Below are 12,247 nucleotides of genomic sequence, written 5' to 3' on the forward strand. Positions count from 1 at the left end.
AGAAAATGGAAAAATGTATTTACAAGTAGTACGTTACTATGATGAGAAAGCACAAAGCAGCCTGCTGCTGTAATACATACATTGGCTCAAGAAGAAACTACTAAACACCACGTGAGTGAGAAGCCTATACTCACGGCACTGCGCTCCAGCCTGGACTGGCCCCACGACCTACACTGTATCAGACATACCATTTTCAGCTCCCGTTCACGCTCCCTCATAACGTTTTTTTTTAAAAAACATGCTATCCTTAATGAATTCATCTATTCCCATATGTGTCGACATGCCAGCAAATTTCCAAGTCCACATCTGGAGTTTGTAAGCTCTAAAATTGTGCTCCAGTAACTTTTCTTTGCTCAGATGTCCAGCTGGTATCTCAGATTCAAAAAAACATAACTCATTATCTTTCTCCAAGGCTGCTCTTTCTCCTATGTTGCCTATTTCTGCATTGGTTTCACTCTCTACCAGCTGTCTAAGCTAGCAACTCTGGAGCCATCTCAATGATTCCTTCACTCTCATTCTCACATTCAGAATTGATAGGACTTGGTGATTATCGCAGATCTTGTGGGTGTCTCCCCTGTAAACTCTTAGCATTCACTTCTCCTCTGCATTCAAAGCATTTCTGCACTCAAAGCATTTCTACTGCAAGCATCAGAAACTCTTTGCCTGGGAGATTTCTCTGGCTGCTGGTACTAACTCTGTGTACTTACGGGGCAGGTGAGAATTGTAGAGAGTTAAGTCCCTGGAATCAGTTCTCACTCAAGGACTGACGGAAGTTGATGGATATAGATTGGGTAGGGCAACTCTGAAGCATGCTCTATGCTGTCTCCCAGAGGCCTCCAGTGAGTCTGAGCCCCAATTGCCCACAGTAATAGTCTACTAATTAATGTATCTGAAATAGTTTCCATCCCTTTTCCATCTCCAACTGGTGCTTCCTTGCATCATTTATCAAATAAACTCCTTACATTCAAATCCTTGTTTCTGGGTCTGCTTCTAGGAGAATCTAACTAAAGCAATGGCCAGTTAGACACTGGAATAAAGAGAGGAGTTGAGAAGGGCTACAAAATCTTTCATATGGATGATAGGCGTTTTAGAGGTATCATTAATCATAATGAAAAACATGTATTTTATATTAAGATGTTAGATAATTGAAACTGAGATAACCGTTAGACATATTCGGTAGACTGTTGAAAATATGAGGTTGAGGCCAGGTGCGGTGGCTCACATCTGTAATCCTAGCACATTGGGAGGACAACGTGAAAGGATTGCTTGAGCTCAGGAGTTCAAGACCAACCTGGGTAACATAGTGAGACCTTGCCTCTACCAAAATAAATTTTAAAATTCGCTGGGTATGGGGTGTGCACTTGTAGTCCCAGCTACATGGGAGGCTGAGTCAGGAGGACTACTTGAGCCCAGGAGGTTGATGCTGCAGGGAGCTGAGATCATTCCACTGCACTCCTGATTGGGCAACAGAGTGAAACCCTGTCACACACACACATTAAAAAAAAAAGAAGAAAAAGAAAAAAAAAAGAAGAAGAAGAAAAGAAAAACAGAGAAAATATGCAATCGGAGATCAGGAGAGAAGTAAAGACTAAAGATAAGGGCTAGGCGCAGTGCCTTGTGCCTGTAATTACAGCACTTTGGGAAACTGAGGCAACAAAACGAGACCCTGTTTCTACAAAAAAAAAAAAATTCTAAAAAGACTGGAGATAAGGATTTAGAAGTTATGTATTAGTGTATGTAGGCAGGTGCCAAAGCCATGGAAATGGATAAGGTGGCCAAAATACAAATGTACAGTGAAAAGACCAGAAAGTTTAGGAGTTAAGGATAGGTTTTTTTGAGATGGAGTCTTGCTCTATTGCCCAGGCTGGAGTGTAGTGGTGCAATCTTGGCTCACTGAAGCCTCTGCCTCCCAGATTCCAGCAATTCTCCTGCCTCAGCCTTCTGGGTAGCTGGGATTACAGGTGCATGCCACCACACCCTGCTAATTTTTGTATTTTTAGTAGAGATGGGGTTTTGCCATGTTGGCCAAACTGGTCTCGAACTCCTGACCTCAGGTGATTTTCAATCATGACATTGAAAAATTGGTAATGGCTTACATATCTAATAATAAAATATAGTTAAATGGGTATGTCCCAAAATACTTAGTAGTCATTAGTGTTTTGTTTCTCTATTACTACTATTAATAGACGCAAAGACTAAATATCAATAAAAGGCCAAAACGAGCGAAGAAAGTGGCAGCCTTTTATTTGCAAATATGCATACACTCTTGGGCGAGGTTCTCTGGTCCTCAGGTGTGGGGGGCCAGGGAAGTCACACCGATGCTCTCGGGTGAGGTTCTCCGGTCCACAAACGTGGGGGCCGAAGAAGTCACGCTGGCTCCTGCCAGTGGCAGAATTTTATGCATTGGTACTGGAAGGGGGAGGGCAGTGGGCGGGATAAGGGCATGATAGGGGCGTCTCCATAGGCGTGGCCGGGTAAGTTTCGATCTCTTCGGATTGACGTCATCTGGCGCATGCTCGGTTGATCTGCATCTTTCCGGGGCGGGCTGCATTTTCCCGCGCACAGGAATGTTGATGAGGAAGAACCCGGAAGCAACATGGATTGTGCCTTCTTGTTCACCTTCCTCCATCTTGTCCTTTCTCCCTCACCCAAACAATTAGAACTAATGTTGTAGGCCAATATGAACGTGGAAAGTTGCTCGTGAGAGTTTTAAGTGAAAAAAATCAAGTTAGCAAAATAAGTATGTTTCAATTTCTGGTTATATTCCTTAGCTGGAATACAAACACTGCAAGTGTGGGCTGTCCATTGTTGACATCTCTCCCTCCACCCCCAGCGTGTTTGCATTGATTTATATGCATTTATATGCATTGTGGCTTTTGTTCTAGCTGAGAGGAGAAGAGGTATAATTGGTAGAAGAGATGAGGAGGAATGTGGAGGAATATGGTGAGTGCAGTAACGAATCTATTTCCTGCCTCAATTCTCATACTAGGTTGAGCTCCTAGGCTTTGTGAATGACAGCTGGAAGGGATGGAAATGTTTCATCTTTAAAAAATAAAAATATGATATTGTAATTTTGGACAAGGGAGTAGGGGACAAAGCCCCAGAAAGTTCAGGAAAGAACTGTGAGATTTGGTGCATATGGAACAATAACTCCTAGACCAGATGTCAAAAACTGCCATGAAGCTGGAGAGGAGACAATTCTCCCCATCTGTGTGGTAGAGGGTACTCACTGTCCCCCAATATCTCTTCATCTCATCTTGCTTATTAATACAATTTTAGGTAGGCACTCAGGTGACAAGACTATGTTTCGCAGATCCCCTTGCAGCTAGGTGTGGTTTTGTTATCAGATGGAATGAGGGGATATGATTGTAGAAACTCCAGCAGCCATCTTGAATGAAGGATGCAAGGCAAGCTCTGATGATGGCAGAGTCACGAGATAAAAGGAGCCGGGGACCCTGTCACAGGACAGAGCTGCCAGCAATGCCGTCTCTATAACAAACACTAAATATTACTCATATCTAAACCTGAACATAGATAGGCAGTAATTTCTAACCAGTGTTTAGACCAGCACAAGGCCTGGGTGGTAGACTTTCAATAAATGTAGAATTAAGTTTATTCACACTATTTAGAGTTATGGAAGGCAAGAATCAGACCTTAGACTTTCATGCTCAATCTTGAAGACAGTGTTTTTCTTTTTTTTTTTTTTTTTTGAGACGGAGTCTCGCTCTGTCACCCAGGCTGGAGTGCAGTGGCCGGATCTCAGCTCACTGCAAGCTCCGCCTCCCGGGTTCACGCCATTCTCCGGCCTCAGCCTCCTGAGTAGCTGGGACTACAGGTGCCCGCCACCTCGCCCGGCTAGTTTTTTTTGTATTTCTTAATAGAGACGGGGTTTCACCGTGTTAGCCAGGATGGTCTCGATCTCCTGACCTCGTGATCCGCCCGTCTCGGCCTCCCAAAGTGCTGGGATTACAGGCTTGAGCCACCGCGCCCGGCCGAAGACAGTGTTTTTCAACCCTTTCAACCGATTATCTCTCAAAACCTAAAATCTCATCCACCATCCCACTCTGTTTTACCGGGCAGATGTGTTTCTCAACCAAAGAAATAGAAGATAGTGTGTTTTCTACCTATTGTCAGTTAGCTAATTAGAGCAGGATGCTGGCGATGCCAAAATCTGTAGCCCCATCCCTTATATGGCACTTGAGGGGAGCGAGTATAAAGCAGTAGTTAAGACCAAAGGTTTTGGCCTTGGGGCTGCAGTTATCTCTCCTTTTCAAGACCTTGGGGTAAATGTTTAACCTCTCTGGGCCTCATCCAAGAAATGGAAATACTAGCAATACTCCATATGGTTGTTGCAAGGATGAAATCTCTGTAGAAAGTGCGGAGGAATGCCTAGCACAACCAAGAGCTTGTCAAACTTGTCACGCTTTACTGTCTGTAGCGTGCATTAGGCAAACGATAGTTTTATTTGTTTATTTCATCTTCCAAGTATAAGAACACATTGTAGCTCGACATTTTGACACCGGCCCCTAAGTCTTTCCCACCACCACCCCCGCTGCGACAAAGCACTACGCTCCTTACGACAGCGTACGACGCCTAGCCTGACAGGAACACCTCTTACGGTAGAACCGCGCGGGCCAATCGCGCTGCTCCCGGGCGAAAACGTAACTGCGCCTGTGCATGCGCAGGGCGGGGAGACCTTGGTGAGGCGGCGGAGGCGCCCAGCGGAGGTGAAAGCATTGGCGGAAGGGAAGATACAGCGGAAAAATGCAGAGCTGGAGTCGTGTGTACTGCTCCTTGGCCAAGGTGAGGGCCGAGTAGGTGGGGTCTTGCTGAGCCAGAGGCACGGAAGGTCCCGCTCTGTGGGTCCGGGACGCGGCCTAAGCCCGTTGGCCTGGAGGAGCCCAGGCGCCTGTCCCGCACCACCCCTGGCCCCGCCTCTGCACCGGCTCAGCCCGGCCCTAGGCTCCGAGGTAGCAGCTTCTCCTGCGGCGGCAGCAGGCGAGGGACGGGCCTGGGCCCAGGCTGTGGCGAGTCCTTTCAGGTTGTGTGACGGCCGGCGGTTACACATGCCACACCCCCAAGCCTGGGCCGAGGGCCATCCCGGTCACACAGAGGCCTCTACCTTGGAGGAAGTGTAAGCCACCCACGTCCCGTATAGTCTGGCTCTTTATACTCTCTGCCTTTTTCTCATCCTAATTCTGACCCCTGAGTGGCCTCATTTTATGCAGTGGGCAGGTAACCCTGGGGTCACTTCTTGAATGGTTCAGACCCAGTCAGCTCCAACAGAAAGCCCTGGGAATTCCCCTAAGGTCTTGTCAGTGTTGGCAGCTTTCAGCTGGTGTTCATTGCCATCTCTCAGGTCTTTCTGGATATTTAAATCTTTAATTGCAGTAGGTTATCAGAACAACTTTCCTTTTTAACCTGCCTGCCAGACACAGCCAAATTGTGTGTATGTGGGACCATGGCCGGGTACTATATTGGTGGAGACCTCAAAAATAATATAGCAATCAAACCCCTTTGTTTCAGAGATGAGGAACCTGCGTTCCCAAAAATTAATGTAACATTCTATAAGTCATGCTTTTAGGGAGCGGCGGAGGTGGGACTAAAACTCTAAGATTGACAATCGGCTGCTCTTTGGGTTTGCTGTCCTGACCTCAAGTGTTAAGAGTTGCCTTGGAGTAGTTTTGTCACTGCTGCCCATTTGCCTACTGTGATAGAAGCAGGGACTGTTTGCTTTCTTTCTTTCTGCCTCATTGCCCTTAGGAAATGGTAGCCATCCATATATAGAGATTAGGGAGATGATGAGTTTTATCAAACTGTCGTAGCTCCAGAACGTAAGTACACTACTTTGCATTTTCCTAAGTTACCTTGTCTAATTTGCTATTCCTAGTTGATGGCTCAGGAACATCTTCATAGATGGTTCTGAGTAAATATGGACTATATATACATGCTGGCTTAAAGTTAGGAAACAAAAATTACAGGTAAAAGGATTATCATGTATAGATTATTCAAGTATTTAAGTTAGAACTTCCAGAGCTTTATTCATTTATTTATTTTGAGACGGAGTCTCACTCTGACGTCCAGGCTAGAGTGCAGTGGCGCGATCTCGGCTTACTGCATCCTCCGCCTCCCGGGTTCAAGCGATTCTCCTGCCTCAGCCTCCCGAGTAGCTGGGATTACAGGCGCCCGCCTCTATACCTGGCAAATTCTCTTGTATTTTTAGTAGAGACGGGGCTTCACCATGTTGGCCAGGCTGGTCTGGAACTCCTGACCTCAGGTGATCCGCCCACTTCAGCCTCCCAAAGTGTTGAGATTACAGGCGTGAGCCACCACGGCTGGCTCAGAGCTTTATGACATTAAAATGATCCCTGGCACTAATAATTAGCCATGTTTTCTGAAAATTGAATAAAAATACCATTGAATACATTTTTAAAATTAAGTATGAGATGGTTTGTTGACTATTCATAATAAGATGGGTGTGGCAAGCTGAGACTGAAAAGTTCAAATGATTAGTTATCGTCAAAGAGTTATCGTCAAAGAGGGAAAATTGATCTGTAACTTCTGTGTGGCAATGGAAGAAGATACACTAATAATCCTTGCTTGATACATTTGCCAAAAATTGTTCTGTTTTCATCAGCCTTAAGTAGTTCTATGTTTTGAATTCATATCTTACATAGTAGGAACATTTTCTTTTTCTAGAGGGGCCATTTCAATCGAATATCTCATGGCCTACAGGGACTTTCTGCAGTGCCTCTGAGAACTTACGCAGATCAGCTGAGTAAGTACTTAAGTAAAACATTTTTTTCATCACGTTAGTTGACAGTTCGTTTTTGTTTCTATGTAAAAGTAAGTGAATATTGGAATAACTTATGTTAAGTGTCTTATAGTTCATTTGTTTATGTATTTATTCGTTTGAATGTGTGTTGAGCTAGTGTGTTCCAGGCGGTGAACAAGGTAAAACCCTGCTCTTGTGAAACTTGTAATTTGGTGATAAAAGACAGACAATATATAAGTAACGGATAAATATTTTGGGAAGTAACTGACAATTAAAGCAGGTGATAGGGAGAAAGAGAGATAATTTTAGATACAGTGTCAGGAAAGGCCTTTTTGAGGAGATGATGTCTGGGCAGGATCCTGAGTGAAGTGAAGGATTGAGGTTACTTCAGGCAGAGGGAAACAACACTGAGAAAGGTCTGAGGTGGAACTTAGCTTGTGAAGTTTAAGGAATAGCAAGAAGGCTGATGGGGCTGGAACAGAAACCCATAGAATGTAAAATCAGAGAGGTAGGCAGGAGACAGATCATGGAGTGCCTTATAAGCCAGGCCTAGTAGTTTGGATCATACTCCAAGTATGATGGGAAATAGGTTTTGAGCAGGGCAGCAATTTCATATGTTTACATTTAAAAAGTTAATTTTGTCCATTGAGTGAGGTTGTGTTGGTTATTTTAATACTGTTTAGAATGATGAGATGACTTTCTTGACATCCTGAATGAAAGTCTTCATGGGTTTATCAAAAGCACGTTTTAAAGATTAGCAGGATGTACCTTAAAAGGAAGCTATGGATCATGGAATTTTCTCCTGTATACTTTTTTTTATATTTTTGAAGTTCCTGTAAAGGATATGCGTTTTATTTTTTTTAAGTATTTAAAACAGAAAATCAATAGGATTATATTGAAGTATTTTGACCTGTCAGTACCAAGGATATTGATTATTTGAAATGAACTGTTTTGACATTTACTGAATTCACCCATATGGATTATAAGTAAAATCGAATGTCTTAAAGCTTCAATTATAGAAATCATTATCTGGGGGAACTGTGACTGTCAGTCTCCCTGCATTCTGTGAAGTAATTTAATCCTGTATCCTCAACTGTTATCCAGCCATTATCACTTTGGATATTTTATTTCTAGAAGAAGGGGGAGGATTCTAGTCACCCATGACCAAGAGTGAGTGAGTGATTTATCCTAGCTTTCAAGAAATCCTTTTTAAAAAAAAGCTAATATGATGATGAGGTGAAGAGTTGGACCTCTTATACACTTTGTCTCTTTTTAAATGGGAATCTCATTTTCTCAACTCACATAACAGGAGAGATGTTAGATTTTCATTTCTAAAGGATGTTTTTTATACCTTTGGAATCAGTCAACAAAGATTATTCAGTGCCTTCTATTTGCCAGGCAGCTCCTGAGCCAGAACTTGGATTTTAGTGGAATGAGGCTGAGCGTTCCACAATCAGTTTGGGGATCCCTTGACATTGAGTAAATCATGAATCACTTAGTACCCATGTAGGTAAAGTGTGTAAAAGCTTTGAGTGGATGCAGTAACAAACATTTTACACACATACTTGTGTTTGTCTGAGGTATGTGCTTACTGTCTTTTCCTCAGGAATGCAGACTTCATCAGGGCAGGAACTGTGTGTGACTGACTGACTTGTTTTGTACCTAAAGTGATACAGTAGGTAATAAGTACATATTTATTGAATGAATGAACCCTGGGCCAGGTCTGTTTTAGTTACTGCTCTATGGCAAAGCATCTGGTATGGTGTCTTGTACAAAGTAAGTATCCAGCTACAACAATAATAATATTAACTGATGCACTAAGGGCTTAACTCTGTCTTGGGCACAGATTTAACCCTCATGGCCTTTCTACTACCTATGTGCTGCTGTTCTCCCCATTTTATAGATGGAAGAGTTAGGTTTTTCAACTAGGAAATGACAGAGCTGGGAGAATCCTTTTGACTTCAGAGCCTGCACTGTTAATGTTTTATTCAGTTTTCTTCCTTACATGAGTATTGATTGACTCTCCTGAGAAGTTCAAATCTTACTATGATACAGTCTCGGTTACAACATCTGAGAGATGTCTGAATAGCCTTATGAACCAGGTTCATCAGAATTTGCAAAGTTGTGTGTGTTGCTGTTGATGTGACCTTTTATTTCATGACAGCACTTAATCAAACTTGTAGCACTTATATCACTCATGTTCACTCATTCATTCATTCTTTTATTTATTATTTCGACAGATACTAATATCTACTATGTGTTAGTCACTGGGCTAACTACTGGAATACAGCAGTGAGCAAGACGGACAAGACCCAGCTTTTATAGAGCTTACAATTTAGTTGGGGGAGACAAACATCCAACACATAATTGTGACAGGGGTCCACAGACTAAGCATAGGGAGTAATGACATCTATATATATATGGATTGGGAATGGTCACGTAATTCTTTCCTTAGGAATTATGTTGATAGCTGAAAAGGTTGAGAGTAACTCTGGTTACAGGTTGGACCTTTTACTGTAATTCTTTTTTTTTTCCCCTATTTAGACTATAAGAACTAGGGCTTTGTCATTTATGTATACACACAAACGACACAGCATGTGCAGGCCCACCCCCCCAAGAGCTTAAAGTAGTGTTTGTAATGTGAAATGCGTGCTGTTAGTGTTTATTTCTAGGTAGATGGAACAGATCGTACATAGGTAGATGAGCATAATTCTATGCATGTAGGCTAAGAGTAGTAATTCAGTGTTACTGAGGCTTAAACTGCATGGTATTGGTGAGTAAACAGAACGTGGTAGGAGATGAGGCTGGAGAAATAGTTACTGAAGGAATTTGGATGTTGTACTTAGGAACACGGGGTTTATCTAACAAGAGATTGGGGAACCAATAGAGCATAACAACAAAGAGAATAACATCTGAGTTGGGTTTAACTCTGTGGTAGCACTGTGTAGACTAAAATGGAGGATGTGAATGAGACTGGAGGCTGCCGGACTGAAGTTTGGAGGTGGATCTGAGAAGGGGAGTAACACTGAGTAACCAGTATGCACCTGGCACCTTCTTAGGATCTTAACATGCGTACTCTCTGAGGCTGCAGGTGTCATCCTTACTATTATCCCCATGTTATCAAAGCCCAGAGAGATTGAGTAATTGGCCCAAGAACTTAGCCGGGGTAGAGTTTGGAACCCAGGTTTGTTTTACTTCAGATTATTTCTTTTTTTACTGTATTTCTTCTTTAGGGACCAGGAGGTTATGACCAGAAAGTGGAGTGTTGATTTCAGAGGCTGAACAGTTTTGGGTGATAACAAGTATAGAGTGTTCACTATAGGAGGAGGTTACTGAAAAAGACTGGAGAATAAGGCCATTGACAATGTAAAAACAACTTCCCTTACCCCTCAACAAAATGTCAGGAAATAAACCTTACCAAGTAGCTCTTATATTCAGTACATTTGGTAATTAATGATTATTGCCTTATGACATCTCTTTTCCTGTTTGATTTTTCTTTTTAAAAATCTGGGTTTTGTTTTTTTTTTTTTCTTTCTAAGATGAGGTCTCGTTCTTGTCTCCTAGACTGGAGTGCAATGGCACAATCTTGGCTCACTATAACCTCCGCTTCCCAGGTTCAAGCAATTCTCCTGCCTCAGCCTCCCGAGTAGCTGGGATTACAGGCACCTGCCACCATGCCCGGCTAATTTTTGTATTTTTAGTAGAGACGGGGTTTCACCATGTTGGCCAGGCCGGTCTTGAAGTCCTGACCTCAGGTGATCTACCTGCCTTGGCCTCCCAAAGTACTGGTATTACAGGTGTGAGCCCCCACGCCCAGCCAAAAATCTGGTTTTATCTTCATTTTGACATGTACCTCTTTTTCCTCACTGTATTGTAAGGTTATTGAAGGTACTGATGAGTCATAACTATTTGATTTTGTTCTGATAGTAAAGCATATTCTTGTCATTTTATTGAAGTTCTTGATTGTCCAGGAGATTATGGGATCATCTGAGTGTTTTGGCAGGCGATAGAACATAATGGTATGTGGGAGCATACATGTCAGAATCTAGAGGACCTTGTTTGAATCCTGGCTAGACTACTTACTAGTTGTGTAGTCTTATGCAAGTTATTTAGTTGTTTTCAACCTTTTCTTCCTCTGTTAATGGTAGTAATAACTATGTCATATAAATGTAATGAGGCTTACATAAGACAGTACACGTGACTGGCTCACTAACTGGCACATTGTACACTACCCAAGTGTTAGGTATTGTAGACTAACTTTTTTTTTTAAACAGGGTCTCACTCTGTCATGCAAGCTGGGGTGCAATGGTGCGATCTTGGTTCACTGCAACTTCTGCCTCGCAGGTTCGGGAGATTCTCATGCGTCAGCCTCCTGAGTAGCTGGGACTACAGGCATGCACCACTATGCCCAGCTAATTTTTGTATTTTTAGTAGAGATAGGGTTTCACCATGTTGGCCTGCCTTGTCTTGAAGTCCTGACCTCAAGTGATCCACCCACATTGGCCTCCCAGAGTGCTGGGATTACACAGACTGACTTCTTGAGATACATCTTATAATTATATTCATGATTAAAATTGATTTGTAACACAACACCTTTATTTCAGTGGTAGCCTGGATAATGTGGTGCCTTATTTTCCTTATAATGATCTAATATGTAACACTTGGAGAATTTGTAGAGTACTTTTCTTGCCTTTTTTCTTTGAGTTAATTTTAATAACATTAATTGCCTTGTTCAAGTCAGTCACTTCTTATTGTACTCCAGTATTTTTAAAGTATCAACCTGATACTTTAAACCTGATAGGAGCACACATTTCAGAATCTAAAGGACCATGTTTGAATCAGCTGATACTTCACTGACACTTGAAACACAGATTGCTATTCAGCTGTCATTTGCCATTTTTCCATCAGGCTTGCCTTAAATAAATGTATTTCATTTAACTACTTTTCTGTATCCTTTTTTTTTTTTTCTGAGATAGAGTTTCGCTCTTGTTACCCAGGCTGGAGTAGTGCAGTGACACGGTTTTGGTTCACTGCAACATCCACCTCCCGGGTTCAAGTGATTTTCCTGCCTCAGCCTCCCGAGTAGCTGATTACAGGCTCTCACAACCACGCCTGGCTAATATTTTGTATTTTTGGTAGAGATGGGGTTTCGCCATGTGAGGCTGGTCTCAAACTCCTGACCTCGGGTGACCACCTGCCTCGGCCTTCCAAAGTGCTGGGATTATAGGCATGAGCTACCATGCTGGCCTGTATTCTGATTTTTTAACTTTATATATGGGACCTAACCTGTAAAATTCTTCTTGACAAGGAGAGGGTGAGTCAGAATCGTTTGTTGTCAGCTTTCATTTGTATGCATCCTTTGGTATAGGTGAGAGTTAGATTATTTTTCTGACATTTTATTATGAAAAATTACAAACATTTAGAAAATTGTAAGAATTTTACATTGAACACCCATAATTTTCTTCCATTAAC

At 42.4% G+C, this 12,247-nt stretch overlaps 1 protein-coding gene across 3 annotated transcripts in view; it reads left to right on the plus strand.

The window, feature by feature from the left end:
- The first annotated feature begins 4,663 nt into the window (after positions 1-4,663).
- DLD (dihydrolipoamide dehydrogenase) overlaps positions 4,664-12,247 on the plus strand; it is a 50,323-nt gene continuing 42,739 nt past the window's right edge. For all 3 annotated transcript variants that reach the window (XR_013415495.1, XR_013415494.1, XM_015134672.3), the window contains exons 1-2: positions 4,664-4,803; positions 6,700-6,778. Coding sequence is in view for 1 of the 3 variants with exons in the window: in XM_015134672.3 (XP_014990158.1) it covers positions 4,765-4,803; positions 6,700-6,778 (118 nt within the window). In the remaining 2 variants the exon portion in view is untranslated. The remainder of the gene's footprint in view (positions 4,804-6,699; positions 6,779-12,247) is intronic.

This window comes from Macaca mulatta, chromosome 3 (assembly GCF_049350105.2).
Source record: "Macaca mulatta isolate MMU2019108-1 chromosome 3, T2T-MMU8v2.0, whole genome shotgun sequence".
NCBI lineage: Eukaryota > Metazoa > Chordata > Mammalia > Primates > Cercopithecidae > Macaca > Macaca mulatta.